Raw genomic sequence first — 14,968 nt, 5'->3', positions numbered from 1 at the left:
AGGAGAGGACGAGCGACTGGAGAGTATTTTGCAACCGCGGTTCAAGAGCTGCTGTGTTCCCCCCTTTCGCCTCCAGAATTCGCGGTCACAGACTGTCGTAGATGTGTTGGTATGTCGTGGATGGGTTGTGTTGTTCTAGCTGGGCGAAAAGTCGTGGTCGGGCGGCTAATCAAGAGCTCCAGGTCACCCACATCGAATGAAAGCGCTTTGGGGGCCAGAGCTCCTGGTGCTGCCGTGTCGCTGCTGTTAACCCCGGCACACCCTGGCTCAGCTTAGTCAGGAAGTCCTCCCCGGCCACTGACGGTCGTGTGTCCTTCTTTCTATTTTTTTTTTGGGTGAGTGTGAGTGCCGGCGTGTGGGACCAGACGACGTCAAATAGGTACGTACTCCAAGCCTCGAATACTACTTCTTTCCTGCCTGGGAACTTTCTTCGCTTGATAAGTCAGTTGAAGGGCGTATTCTTCACTGAGAACTCTCTCAACTCTACAGCTTTTTTCCAAGACCAAAGAAATTCAGTCACTTGCAAGGCACTCGCTGCTTTCTTCCTTCGCCTCTTAAGCTGCAAAGAATTGGTCTGAGCTCTCTCGCAGGGTTCCCCTCCATCCTAGCATGGATTTCGACGATGATGCCCCGCCTGATCTGGTAGAGGCCGGAACCGTTGTTGAGGATGATCTGCCACCATCGGAGAGCCAGATCAAGGTCCCGATCACCATCGTAACGGGTTACCTCGGTGCTGGGAAGACGACGCTGCTCAACTACATCTTGACGGCGCAACATGGAAAGAAGATTGCCGTGATTATGAACGGTAAGCCGATCGCATGATCAAATGTGTAGCGGGGCATTATACTGATGTTATTCGCAGAGTTTGGCGACTGTTGGTTTCCTCGGATGTAACCACCCACTTGAACCCACTGACGCTTTTCAGCTCTCGATATCGAAAAGTCGCTCACTGTCAACAAAGGTGACGAGCAAGTTGAGGAGTGGCTTGAAGTCGGCAACGGCTGCATATGCTGCTCTGTAAAGTAGGAACACCCCATCAACTGATCGCATTTGTATTAACACGCTCAGGGACACTGGTGTCAACGCCATCGAGTCGCTCATGGAGAAGAAGGGCGCGTTCGATTACATTTTGCTAGAGACCACAGGTCTTGCGGACCCTGGCAACCTTGCGCCCCTGTTCTGGGTCGACGATGGCCTAGGAAGCACAATCTACTTGGACGGTATCGTGACTCTGGTAGATGCGAAGAACATTCTTCGCAGCCTTGATGACCCCGCCGGCAAGATTGAGATCGACGAAGATCACAAAGAGGATGACGGCCATAGTCACGGTCCGCTCATGACGACGGCTCACGTCCAGATCTCACATGCTGATGTCATCGTCATCAATAAGTCGGATCTGGTTTCCGAAGAAGAGTTAGGGCAGATCAGATCGAGGATAGAGTCTATCAATGGACTCGCCAAGATACACGTCACCAAGCAGAGCGAGGTGCCGAAATTGGAGGGGTTCTTGCTGGATTTGCATGCCTATGACCAGGTCACGGAGCTCGATACCAGCCAAAAGGGCCACAGCCATCTAGATTCGGTGAGTGATTCCACGAAAGTCGCAGCATTTCTCTTTTGCTGATAAAGTGTAGACCATTTCGACCGTCTCGATACCAGTGCCAAAGTTGGCACCCTCACAACTGGAGAAGATCGATTGGTGGTTGAGAAAGATCCTCTGGGACCGTAAGCTTCCTGGGGACGAAAAGACGACGCTTGAGGTCCATCGGTCAAAGGGTCGGCTCGTCTTTGACAACGGCGATATCAAACTCATCCAGGGCGTGAGGGAGATATTCGAGATTCTTGACTCGCCTGACCAATCGCGCGAGGCTACGCAAGCTCAGGGAGGTAAGGTCATTCTCATTGGAAGGCATCTCAAGGGCGTCGACTTCGAGAAGAGCTTGGTGGATACAATCAACTCGAGCATATGAATAGAACTTCTGAGACACGATGCGTTGTTCTGGGCGCGTGATCATTGAGACATCGACTGCAAGGCGTGCAGAAAATAGCTTTCAGAGACGGCAGCGCAAGTGACTTTGTAGCAAGAGAGCGAGTGCCTCGGCTGGTGGAAAGCATCAAGCCAATGCATGCTGGAAGCTGCCATCTCATGTGTTGAGAGGGACATGATGTCAAAAAAAGGCCTCAGGTGAATGTACGGCAGTAGCGCGTGTTCGCACTGATGCAGGGGTTTTTTGGAGGGGCTCTGGGCGCACAGGCCATCGGATCCATCTTTGACCGGTCCTCCGCGCGTTAGTGTTGGCTGGGCTTCGACGTCTGTACACTGTACACCAGGAATCCGCATAGAGCTTCCTTCGTGTGTGCAAGCTTCGAGCCAGAATAATCTTTCGAGCCACCTCGACCACGAACGCATCCTAATTGACCCCCGAACTCCCCGCGACGACGAACCATACGACGCGACTCCCGAAAGCGACCGTACACTCCCCGAGCCTTCATCATGAATCGACCAGGTAGGCCTGACCCTCTAGTCGTCCCCTTTCAGCCTCGGGGTACCCCGCCGTTTGCATGTCCATCAAGGCCACTTGGATCTCGTCGCACCTCTCAATTGTGGTCGCCGCGCCTCTATATTGTCGAGAAACCTTGAGGAGCATCGAAACCATGCACGCGAAACGTCACGCCGCCGATGATACTCTCAGTAGATCGTTGCCAGTGTTAGCGCCGACATGTAGCCCTCACCCTCGAGATCCAGCGCTGATACACCTCGACGTAAACACGGCCTTTGGATGGACAATAATGGACCCCTCGTACACACGCTACTCTTGAAGATGATGGCCTCGAGCCTCGCTACTCTTAAGCGACACTATGCAAGACCTCCAAGCTGACAATGGGCGCAACCAGTAGGAGTAGCTCCTCAATCACTGCGTGGCATACCGGCAGGTTTTGGTGGCCAACAGCAGCAGCAACAACAACAGCAACAACAACAAGCTGGGAGGGCAGTATCAAACAGGTTACCAAATGGGAAAATAGGTAGGAACACTCAGCTCTGTCTCCATATGTGTGGTGTGATTGGGTACAAAGGCGGTGCCTGTGGGAAGACCTGATGTTAACGTGGAATATTTTGGAATATACAGGCAGTAATGGATCTGGCTGGGCATTTGGAGGAGGAGTACCCATGGGAGGTGCTGGCTTGCCAAATCAAGCCCGTCAACTTGGAGGAAATGTGAGCTTTGCACAGAGCTTAAGCGGGTCGCAACCGGCAACGCCGCTGGACCTTTCGTACGTTCTTTCCTCTTTCCTCTCTCACCGGCTACCCTGCACATCCACCTACCGCTTTCCCCACGATCACCACCCAAAGTAGTAGCACCAGCCGCATTCCGAGCTTCACGGCCAGCCGCACTTTGGTCTTTCTACTTTTCTCAGGTCTCTCTAGCTCTTGTCTCTTCTCTTCCTTTCATCATGGGCAAAAGGCAACGTCTTGTCCGAAAGAAAGCAGCGAGACAAGAAAAGATGGATAAAGCATCGTCTTCTTCGCCTCGCGAGAAGCCCAAAAAGGGCTACGCGGATGTCCTAAAGACGTATTTTTATCTTCCCCTTCCTCTCCTTCCTCATCACTGCGTCTGGCGCGATCGCGGGCGACTGCTTCACCCATCATTTCTAGCACTGATAGTGGTACTGACTTCTGAAGTAGCGAATTTCCATCTCTCTCCAACAACGCCCAGATGAACACCACCGGTCAGTCAAACATGTGGTCATCAACAGCGTCGCGGAATCTGGGTGCTGGCCCAGTGCCGCGCAACCAGCAGTCGACGCCACTGTCGGCTCAGAGCGGCCAGGATGAGCTCTTCCCGCCAACTTCGGCTCGCCAAGGCGCCTTTCGCTTCGGTGGTCAGAGCAGCGCAGGTCCGGCGCCTCAAGCCCAGTCTAATCCTGTGGACGATTTTCCGCCCTTGAACAGAAACTCGAACGGCGAAATCGGTGGTGAGCGAAGTGCTAACCTAATGCCCTCTTTGGGTTTTGGTGGCAGCCAGGCGAGCGGCTCAACCGCCGCGATACCTCCTGCCCGAAGCGCAGGTGCCGGCAACGGTCTTCTCAATGCGCTCTCCGCGAATAGCAGAACTTCAGATGGTCGCTCACCTTCCATCGCTAGCGTGCAAGGTATATCGAACCCACCTCATCGGACGACAACACACTCACTGGCGCGATATAGATCAAGCAAGAATACAAGAGGCATCCGTCGAAAGAGGCAACTCTTTCTCTGAAGAGAATGGTGGCGACAGCGCTTCTCAGTCCGCAGAGACCAGAAACCCCCCCGGCGCCATTGGCAACGACGCAGTCACAGGCAATGGCAAGGCCAAAGAGGAGAAGGAAGGCCAATCGCCCGACGTGCAGGACCCTCTGGCGGGAATGGCGCCCATTGACAAATTCGGCATGAAGGGTTTACGTGTTCTCATGAACAACTACCCCAGCTATGGCGCCCTGATGCAGGGAATGGATCCCAACGAGTTCGGACTCAACGTCAACTCACCAGAGTAAGCCCTCTGACTTTTTACAAAGAAACACCTACTGACCATGACAGTCTCATCTCTACGCAGATTTACTCTCTCTTCGACGACACGCCTCCGCGTCCCGCGATTCCCAGCGTCCGGCTTCCTGAGTGTTACAAGGTGACCAATGTGCAACCGATTGAGACCAAGATCCCGTCATTCAACGAGGAGACCCTATTCTGGATCTTCTACAGCTGTACACAGGACGTCAAGCAACAATTGGCTGCGGTTGAGTTGTATGTATTTCTTACACCCAAGGTGGCCACTGCTAACAACCTTGCAGGCACAGCCGAAACTGGCGTTGGCACAAGAAGCTGCATTTCTGGTTGACTAAGGACGAGCTCATGATGCCCGCTAGCCTTGGTCCCCACCATGAACGCGGCTACTACATCGTCTGGGACACCACCAACTGGCGCAAGGAGCGGGTACGTCTTGGGTTTCTCTCTTCCAGGTATTGAGCGCAAATGACTAATCTCGAATACAGAGAGAACTCACCCTCCACTACGGTGACCTGGAGACGAATCTGGCACAACCGGTTGCATAGTTGAATTGGGGTTTATGGTTCATTGGCTTTCTCGTTTTATTGACGAGGCTGGAAACGACTTGGTACCTGGGCACTGGGCATGAGACCCGACAGGCGTTAAGTCATGTTGATACGGCATGGTTTTACAGGCTTCCGGTATGAAGCTGGCCAGGCAAATGGCTGCCGCTGCATATTTGCCGCTGCTTTGTGTGTATGAATCACTGATCAATGGGAGTTACCCACGGCCGTCAAACGAAGGGAAATAAAATGACGACGCCGATGCTGCGAACGAGAACTGTCTTCTGTTTCCGTGCTTCCAATTATGCGTGATGTTACCTTTTGGACGTCGGAAGCGCTTGGTATAGTAAGAGATATCTCCTCTGCACCATTATTTGAAGGTATCCTTACGGAGAAAGGTACTCAGATACCTTTGGGAGCTTGAGTTTGGTAGTTGTTTGGGCGGTCCGTGCTCAACTTCCTCACATGGGAAAGCGCGGGCAACTCCGACTGCGCGCCACTGTCCACATAAGCTCCAAACCCCTGCTCCCTGAGGAGGGCTGATGAACTCATCAACTCCATAAAAGCTGCCAGCGGGACTCCACGCATCTGAACCGACCACATCCCTATACCACGCGCAGCGGCCATACGCTCCTCCGACTCTCTTTATTTTTGTTGCAATCTCCACGAGGCCTACACCGCTCCAAGCTTCCAACCGCCACTTCTGATAGCGAGAGCCCGCAAACACTCCGGCCTTCCGCCAAACCAACGACTTTCACCGGCCAGAGCGACACGACACAGACACAGAATCCGTTGCCATGGCAAACGAGCAGATCTCGCTGCCGTATCTGGTGATGATACTGCTGGTTACGGCATTCGTGATACGGTTCCTGTTCTTTTCGCCCGCCCCGCCACCGGCGCCGCGACAGAGCGCTGCAGCGGTACTACGTACGCGCGAGGCAGCCGTGGAGAGGATACAGCAGATGTTCCCGCAAGTAGACAGACGAACGATTCTTTGGGATTTGCAGAGAAACGGCGGAAATATTCAGGCGACGTCTGAGAGGATCCTCGCAGGACGGATGGAAGCTGTGAGTCTGAATCCTTGCCTTTCCCAGCTTCATCTCGGGCGAAAGCTCGGTGTGCCGAGTACGCGCGCGCCGGCGACAACATCATGGCTGGGAGCCACTATGCCCCGCGATACACGGATCACTTTCTCCTAGTGTAGCGCACCTCTTTTTTGCTAACCTTGGTACGTGTCGTCGAACAGCCCCCAATCACTTTCCAGCCCCCTCCCCCGCCGGGAGCGAATAACGCAGCATCCAGCTCCTCGACACCGGCCAAGGCGCCCGAGAAGCCCACACAGCCGGACCTGATTACGAGATACAAGCTCCAAGATAAGATCTCGGCGCAGCAACAGCGGCAAGCGGAAGCGGACGCCGCCGCCGTCGCGGAGAAGGAGAAGGAGAAGGCGGCCAAGGGGTGGAGCTCGAACAGGGACGAGAGGCAGTCGCTGTTGCAGAAGCGGAGGGACGAAATGATTCTTGCGGCGCGGCGGAAGATGGAGGCTAAGATTGCTGCTGAGAAGGCGGCATAAGGTAGTCTTGGATTGAGACGAAATGGGATGGGCCTTTCACAGCGCATTGTTCTCTTGATTGTTGAAGGCATGGGAAGAGATTGGGCGGGGTATGTGCATTTGGGAATTCTGTACACTCACACTCACATACATACTCGTACAGAAACAGCCGAGAACGAAGAGCTCTTCGGCTTCAGTCTAGTTTGGAGAAGGATGGATGAGGATATAATGGCACATATTTCTTATGCCTCCAACGCTGTGGGGAAGTCTACCTGGCCTTACACTACTTTGGCACGTGTCACTTTTCTCCTCGGAACCGTGGGCTTAGCTGACTGATGGCGCGATGTGGATCTGGCTTGACTACCTTGCCTCATGCAGTGAGAATATGCGTTGAGAAGAAGGACCCTGATGAGTCGGTTCGAGCTTGATAAGCACGTGCTGCGGTTGAACGGGGCGGTTTGAACTTGGTCGAGATAAGATTCTAAGGGCACGCCACTCCGGTAGTTGTCACAAGTAAGGAAACGGAGAGCGGGAGACCCAGGCGCCGTTGGTATAAGTGCAACCGTATAAGTGTCGCCCATCTTCATGAGGGGTTTGGTCCATCGGGTCTGAATGACACGAGCTTGACGTCTCCTGTGGGCTTGACTCGTCCGTTTTGTTTGGCGCTTATTCAAATTCACCACTAGGAAAGTTTGGAGTGGTTTTTCACGTTTCGTCAGTGATGTTTATACAAGCGGGAAGTCATGACATACTGTGAGAGATATGTACGTGGAGCTTATGTAGAGACTACGGGACGGAGGTGGTAGGTTGTTCTCGTCATTATCACAGCTACTCGATTTCATTCGAGCAGAATGTTCGTCACCACGGTTGTTTGTCTGCCTTGGCATCACGTTGCAGACGCAGCGCATGTGATTGAGGCTCTCTCACTCGCACTCGGCCGAGCCGCGTGATAGTGGTTTGTGTGACCGGACAGACTGTCTCGCCTCGAGGAGAGGGGGGGGGGGGGGGGGAAAGGGCCAGGAATCTTGGTTTTTAACTGGTGTGGGGCTCTACACGAGGTGTGGGGGGGCGTGGTCGTGCGCCGGTGGGCGGGGGGGGGTGGTGTTGGGGGTGAGGGGGAGGGTGGGGGGGGGGGGGGGGGGGGGGGGGGGGGGGGGGGGGGGGGGCAACGGGCATGAAATCTTGTCTTACATGCGTGTTGGCTCCAGATGCAATGATGGGTGGCAACATGCGCGTTACATTACCATCTTAATAAAAGAAGTCTCGCCTCGAATAGCCTCTTATCTCGACGGCAAAGTTCTTCTCATGCTGCTGGACTGAAGACCTGAACGAGCCAACGTTTTCATGGGTCCAGGCTTTCCTCCCGTTTCCCCAAGTCGGGTGGGAAAAAAGCACGGGACGATTTGAGAATGACTCGGGAGAACGACCCGTTCCTCGGACATGAATTCCTGAGAGACACGTGGGGGTTCTGTTCCGCCGAGATTCGTGGACCGTGAAAGAGTCGGATAACAACATGGAATGCATGTTCAGGTGGCTTCGAGGCAGAGAAAAGAGACTGAGACGTGGGCGCAACATGGTACAGGCGTGTAGGTAGTCAGAGGTGAGACTTGGGCCTGGGCCGCGGGCCAATCTTTATCGTTCTTCATCGATCGCGTGAGTTGTCGTAATACAGCAGCATGGGGGCCCGTCACACTGATGATTGTCTTGTTTGCGTAAATGTCACATCTCGTCATTTGTTTCCTGGGTTACCCAGATTAGGCATGCCGTCGGTATTGCACCCTGGAGGTAAGATAAGGCAATTCTCCGACTGGTCTCGTTCGACTGATAAGAAGAGGTTGTTGGAAATTCAAACTCGGGATGGCAAGACCCCTCTCTTTACGCCGCATTTTGATCAAAAACAATCCGAGGTTTTGCTACTATGTAACAGCAGGAGGAGTAGGAGGGAAGTTAGCGCCAGTGTCAATGAGACAGAGGCAAGTATCTCATTACTAAGGTGTGAATGAATGCGGTTCATCTTGTAGTTGAAATGGTGAGTGAGAGAGTTGTGGGAGGGCGTGGAGGGGTTCAAGGAGGGGTACATGGCACGGGATGCTACAGCCCAGTGTCCGTACCAAGATTTGGCGGCGTGTTCTGACGGCTGGATCTCACTTGCTGTACGAGTCTAGTTTCTTTCTATTCTTTTCTTCGGGGGTGGGTTTCTCCTCCCATTCCGTTTTTCTCGTTCCTGTCTAGCGCCACCAAGTCTTTGGCTTGGAGATTGTAGACGTTGTGTCACTGAATGTCACTCCTAACCGGAGGCTTCTTTCTGCCGATCTCATGCGACGCTCGTTCAACCGTTGAATCAGCCCCCCCTACAACGGGGTAAACGGGTTCAAGATAATGTCCCGCAGAAAGATGCAGCGTGACACAGCCAGGGCTCGCGACATGGCGACTTGATGACCTGCAGGATCGTGACGAAAGACTGTAATCCTTTCAACTGCACGCGCTGCTCCGCTGCGATATCTACACAGCGCTGTGTGAGAGGCCATGAATGCCAGGAGCCTCTTGACACTGGACCCTTGTAACACTTGGCGTCCTAATTGCGCGCATGTACCTAGACCCTCGAGAGACTCAGAGAGTGAGTGTGCGTGTGAGAGACAGGGCGTATCCGTAGACTTCCGCGTGAGGGCTACCTCTTCATGCATTCGCTGCATTGGCGCCATGTGTTTTGTGGGTGGCTATGGGCATGGGAGCATGGATGGATCAGATAGAGAAAGACAAGACCGATAGAGAGCCCCGCTTCGACCCAACATTTCTGTCTTTCACATGCTTTTTGGACTGGCTGACTAGACTGCAAGTCCCTCCCCGTGGGGCCCGCCTTCACCGCAGGACATATCCACTGCCACAGACGAGGAAACGAAGAAGAAAAACAAGGCGAACGAATCTGCGATAATTAGCATGGGGCAAAGAAGGAAGAAAAATACTGCAAAAGGCTGTTTGGGCATGGTCAGCTAAGATGGGAGGCGGGAGGGGGGGGGCCTTTGTGTTAAGTCACTGTATCATGGTTCGACCAGCATGTTGCGCAGTTCTGCTACGCAATACGGTGCGACGCGCATAGTACGTAACAAAGACATGAGGACTTCAAAGTACCTTTTTCATCGCTATCCGTACCTTACCGTTCTCTGACTCTGCATTTGACAGCCAAGGTTCCGTGCTTGCAGAGACTCGAGAAGTAGAGAGACGTATTATCTCCCAAAACATGAGGTAAACTTTGCCTCATCTGACGGGACTTTCTTTTCCACTTCGTATCAGACTATCTGCGAGCCGGCCACCGCCGATTCGATCCATCCGCCCATCAGATTTCCCGCCCCCTACCCGCCTCAGCGGGAACGACTACCAAAGAAAGAAGATGCAAACCGGGGGCAGAAACAGGTCATTCACCACTCCCAACCGATACACTCCATCTGCACCTCCACTTGCAGGTTCTTTCGCTTCTTAGTCGAGACTCCAAAGTACCTACTACTACCTTGCTCTACTAGGTACTGCACTCCGTGACTGGCCTTGCTTGACCTTGCCTCTTCTCTTAAACCTTGCCCCCCCTCCCCCTTCGCTTTCTTTGTCTCACCTTGGATTTTGCAACTCGCTCAAAGAAGCTTCAAACCCACTGATTATCCTAGGACTCGACCTGGATCAGCCAAACAATTTTTGTTTTTTTTTTTGCCAATTCATCTTCGTCGTCTTCCTCTGCGTAGCATCCTACCTATCTTAGACTCAAAAATTCCAACCACTCTCACTTGCGTACAACCGTTGCCGCAAGCACATCTGAACGTGGGATTTACAACAAGCGGGGCACTCTCTTATCAACACTTTTTCTCGACAACATTCCCTCAGTCGCAAAGCAACGGGCGCTTGGGCTAGATCTCGACGTTCTTGGTCCGTAACATTCCTTCACTGGCGACAACGCCCTACGCCCTCGCCATCACAAGCCTGGGACTTACCAGAATAGCAGACCGAGAACAGACCGCCACGCCATCTCACCGAATTCCCCGACAACCATAGATTGTCAACACAAGCGGACGGACGGACGGTAGCGACTTACCCCCTTCCTTCGCCTTCCTCCCGCTCAAGAGGGGAATAATAAAAACACAATGCCCCCCTTGCGGCCCTGGGGTCCCATTTTCGAAGAGATTACTCTCCCGCAGAACAGAATGTCATCGACGGTCTTCTCGATGCTGCCAACATCTCTTCAGTCCCGGCTACCGCCGCTGCGGTCTATCCGCAAGAGCGCAAGCATGCAAACCCTCACCTCGAGCAGGCAATCACACACCCGCACCCTGTCGGGACTCGACGACGGCGTCCACAGAAATATTACGCAGGCGCGCCTCGTCTCCGAGAGCACGGAAGAGCAGCACATGAGCTTGGTGGCCACAGAGCATCGGACGTATGAGGTGCGATCGGCGGCCGAGAAGCATGAGCAGCAGCGGCAACAAACGGAACAGTATTATCAGCAACAGCAACAGCAACAGCAAGCGTCTAGCCAATCTTCAAACGTAGATTGGCGCTTCGCCCAGCAAGGTGAGAGCCGTTGTGATATTGGTTGATGCCTCCGACTTACCTTTTGCTCCGCAGGACTTGCTTTGATCGCCGTCGCCCAAGATGAGTTGAGGCATCCCTCAAGGCGGCCGGCAGTCGATTTTGAGAGGAAAGCGTTTCTCGACGGCGTCGAGTACATCCTCAAGGCCCTTCCCAGCGACCTAAACGAACACGAGCTTCACCGACTACGCACGTCGACGCCCTCCAATTTCATCCCACCACCAAGTCCGAGCGGCCGGGCGTATTCTCCGTCGCGGGGTGCGAACAACGGCAGATCGATTCTTCACCGGGGCGTCCAAATCGCAGTCGTCAACATCTTCATCCTCATCCACCTGGCGCTGCCGTACATCATCCTCATGCTGCGGTTAGCGGCCCGCACGGAGAGGGAGTACCGCATATCGGAGAACCTTGTGGGTGCGGGCATGGGTCTCGCCAACGCGATCGGCAGCAAGGGAATGCGCATAACCGGGGCGCTGTACAACGTTGGCGACGGCAGGCTCGGGCAGGCTCTCACGGAGGCCGTTGCCTGGACGGTTGAGGGCCTCACGGGAGGTCTATCCGATGGTGTCGGCGAGGGCCTGTCCATCGTGGCGCCCAAGAGACAATGAGATGACGGGCATGAGGACATTTAACGCACTATGATATGGGAATTTTATCATATTTTTTCGGGTTTAGACTTTCGGCGTATATCTCCGTTTCCTTGTTTCTGGTTAGGTATGGTTGCTGCAAACGCAGGTACTTTTTCTCGGTGGAACATCTCTACTTGAAAGTTTCAGTTAGACCAAGTGTGGGATGGAGCGGGCTCTACCTGAGCTTTACAATAGCTCACACTAGCTTGCTGGGTTGAGCTTAGCTAGGAAAGCCTCTTGTCATTTGCATCTCACTTGAGAGCTTACTTGACTAGGAGGTTTCCTGCGATGATCAAAGAAATCGGAGTTTCGCCAGCGCATCGCCACGAAATGTTGGTGGTGCGCAAGGATTGGGTTATAGAGAAACTCATTTTCAACACTAATGAATCAACGACCTTTGGTTTTTGTTGGTGCAAACGAGTGAGAGTTGCTTCCCTCGAGAATCTTATGATAGATAAAGTACAGAGTAAGGGAAGACTAAGTTGAGCAGGGATACGGAGTACAGCAAACCGGCTACCCGCCATAAATTTGGCCAGACCTTCTACTGTCCGTTCTGACCGGTCTACAAAAGGGTATTGGTTTGTCATACGACTCTGGCACATCGTTGGAACTTCAGTGTATGTTTGAGCAAAGGGAGTAGGCAAAGGTTCGTGATTGTTCACATTAGCTGAGGTTGAGTTGAGAGAGCCAAAGTATGAGTGCTCCGATGATAGACGCTAAAAGCTTGCCTCGCAGGGGTCGAAGCCGGAGCGCCCCGGGGCGCGTCAATGAGTGGCTGCTTCATCCCGTCCCCTGTTAGTCGCAGGAAAGACCCACCGAAAACCAAAGGAACCAACCGAAGCTCAGCGAAAACGTGAGTGATGGGCAGATAAGGCCGGGAAAAAATTCTTATCGGCTCGCCTCCTGTCTCCCAGCTCCTTCTCGCAATCCAACTGGCGAAAAAAGAGGACGACAGATTTGCATCCTACACACCCTCTTTCGCCCACTCCCTTTTTTTCTTTCTAGAACCAAAGACCTGTATTGTATCGTCCTTTTTCTTCGGTAGCTACTGTTTTAATCACTTTCTACAAAGACACATACATACAAATGTTTCGCCAATCCCTCAGAAGGTGCGCTCGCATCAGCGGCGCAACCTTCGCCGCCCCGGCTCTCCGAACGACCAGACCTGCCATCCTCCAGACAATCGCAAAGGCTCCAGCAAGCGCGCTTCGCGTGCCACTCAGCATTAATGCGTTTAGACAGTACTCTAGCGAGGCCGCCAGCGCTGCGGCCGCGCCGGTCGCCGAGGATGAAGGAAACGCTTCGGGTCTGACGACCAAGTTCGCGGATTTGACGAAGTTGGGCGTTCACTCTACCCTTGTCGACACCATCACGAACAGAATGCGGTACGAGAACATGACGGACGTCCAGAGCAAGACCATCGAGCCTGCACTGAAGGGCATGGACCTGTAAGTCGAATTCAATCATCATCAGCGCGACTACGCCGTACAATATACTGACGCTACCTCACAGTGTCGCCCAAGCAAAGACAGGTACCGGAAAGACCCTGGCGTTCCTCGTTCCCATTCTGCAGAGGATGATTGCGGCGGATCCGTCGCTCGCAACCAGAAAGGCTCGTTACCAGGCCAGCTCAAAGGATATTCGTGGGATCATCATCTCCCCTACACGTGAGCTTGCCGAACAAATCGCCCTCGAGGCCGAGAAGCTGTGCCAGGGCACAGGCCTGGTCGTCCAGCGTGCCGTCGGTGGAACACGAAAGGGCGAGATGCTGCACAAGACCCGTAGAGAAGGTTGCCATTTGCTCGTTGGTACACCCGGACGTCTCAACGACCTTCTCGAGGACCCCTACAGCGGAATTGAGGCACCTAACCTGGCTGCGATTGTCCTCGACGAGGCTGACCGCATGCTCGACGTCGGTTTCGAGAGAGAGCTGCAGTCTATCGTCGATCAGCTGCCCGACCCCAAGACTTCTGCGCGCCAGACTCTGCTCTTCTCTGCTACCATCCCCAAGAACGTCATCGCTCTTGCCCGCCAATGGGTCCGGCCCGACAACTTTGACTTCATACAGACCATTTCCAAGGACGACGTTCTCACCCACGACAGAGTTGATCAGCACGTTGTCCACTGCAGAGGCTGGGCCAATGTCTTCCCTGCCATGTACGAGCTCATCGACAAGGAAATCCAGAAGAGAACTGCCGACCGGGATCTGCTGCCCTTCAAGGCCCTTGTATTCTTGCCTACGTCAGCCTTGGTCGATCTTGCTGGCGATGTCGACATTACGATGAGAGGCGACCGTGACCGCGTCCAGGGATGGAGAATCCACTCCAAGCTCACCCAGAGTCAGCGCACGAAGGCTGCAGAGTTGTTCCGCAAGGCCAAATCCGGCATCCTGTTCTCCACCGACGTTACTGCCAGAGGTCTCGATTTCCCCAATGTCACCCACGTTATCCAGATTGGCGCTACCTCAGACCGTGAGCAATACATCCACAGACTCGGCCGCACGGCTCGTGCAGGCAAGGAGGGTGAGGGATGGTTGATTCTCGCCGACAGCGAAATGGACCTTGCCCGCCGGGAACTGCAAGGCCTTCCCTTGAAGCCCAACCAGACGATCGACTGTGCTCAGCACGACTTCACCAGCGGAGACGAGCCTACGGCGATTTGCGAGAAGGTGACCCAGGCTACTGCTCGGGTCGACCCCCAAGTCTTGGAGGTTGCCTACCTGTCCCTGTTCGGCCAGAACCGCGACAACGTTCAGGCCAAGGTTGACGAGCTCCGCGAGTGGTGGGTCAATGCCATGGAGCAGGACGATACACCCGCCCTGAGCGCTTCCACTATCGAGAAGCGTGGTCTGCGTAGAATCAGGGGTCTCAATGTCAGACAGCCGGGCTCTAGATACGGTAGCGACAGCGGCGGCCGTGGCGACCGTGAAGGCTTCAGCCGTGGTGGTGACCGCGGTGATCGTGGTGGTTTCAGCCGCCGCGAGCCCCGCGATGCTTTTGAGAAGATGGAGATGGACAGCACCAGCTCTGACCGCCGTTCCTCTGACCGCCGTTCAGGTGGTTTCAGCCGGGGCGGAGGACGTGGCTTCGGTGGAAGAGAGCGTCAACAGAGATCCTCCTGGTAAAGCAGAAGA

At 54.1% G+C, this 14,968-nt stretch overlaps 5 protein-coding genes across 5 annotated transcripts; all 5 read left to right on the top strand.

The window, feature by feature from the left end:
* Positions 1–609: 609 nt before the first annotated feature.
* On the top strand, positions 610–1,970 carry CABS01_04635 (CobW/HypB/UreG; the record flags this gene model as incomplete). Its single annotated transcript, XM_060538006.1, has 5 exons — positions 610–805; positions 863–874; positions 926–1,022; positions 1,069–1,582; positions 1,635–1,970. 5 exons carry the CDS (start codon positions 610–612, stop codon positions 1,968–1,970), a joined length of 1,155 nt encoding a protein of 384 aa, XP_060389668.1.
* A 1,534-nt stretch (positions 1,971–3,504) lies between these two features.
* On the top strand, positions 3,505–5,085 carry CABS01_04634 (NOT2/NOT3/NOT5 family protein; the record flags this gene model as incomplete). Its single annotated transcript, XM_060538005.1, has 6 exons — positions 3,505–3,572; positions 3,686–4,152; positions 4,205–4,526; positions 4,574–4,777; positions 4,825–4,966; positions 5,026–5,085. 6 exons carry the CDS (start codon positions 3,505–3,507, stop codon positions 5,083–5,085), a joined length of 1,263 nt encoding a protein of 420 aa, XP_060389667.1.
* Positions 5,086–5,879: 794 nt separating this feature from the next.
* On the top strand, positions 5,880–6,655 carry CABS01_04633 (CUE domain-containing protein; the record flags this gene model as incomplete). The annotated part of the gene is made up of 2 exons (XM_060538004.1): positions 5,880–6,149; positions 6,329–6,655. The coding sequence occupies 2 exons, from the start codon at positions 5,880–5,882 to the stop codon at positions 6,653–6,655; spliced, it is 597 nt and encodes a 198-aa protein (XP_060389666.1).
* A 4,106-nt stretch (positions 6,656–10,761) lies between these two features.
* On the top strand, positions 10,762–11,814 carry CABS01_04632 (uncharacterized protein; the record flags this gene model as incomplete). The annotated part of the gene is made up of 2 exons (XM_060538003.1): positions 10,762–11,188; positions 11,243–11,814. 2 exons carry the CDS (start codon positions 10,762–10,764, stop codon positions 11,812–11,814), a joined length of 999 nt encoding a protein of 332 aa, XP_060389665.1.
* A 1,107-nt stretch (positions 11,815–12,921) lies between these two features.
* On the top strand, positions 12,922–14,959 carry CABS01_04631 (DEAD/DEAH box helicase; the record flags this gene model as incomplete). Its single annotated transcript, XM_060538002.1, has 2 exons — positions 12,922–13,283; positions 13,348–14,959. 2 exons carry the CDS (start codon positions 12,922–12,924, stop codon positions 14,957–14,959), a joined length of 1,974 nt encoding a protein of 657 aa, XP_060389664.1.
* Positions 14,960–14,968: the final 9 nt, after the last annotated feature.

The sequence above is a fragment of the Colletotrichum abscissum genome (assembly GCF_030869225.1).
Source record: "Colletotrichum abscissum strain IMI 504890 chromosome Unknown Scaffold_9.1, whole genome shotgun sequence".
Classification (NCBI taxonomy): Eukaryota; Fungi; Ascomycota; class Sordariomycetes; order Glomerellales; family Glomerellaceae; genus Colletotrichum; species Colletotrichum abscissum.
Note: the sequence above shows the minus strand (reverse complement) of the source record. Positions and strands in the feature narration are given on the sequence as shown.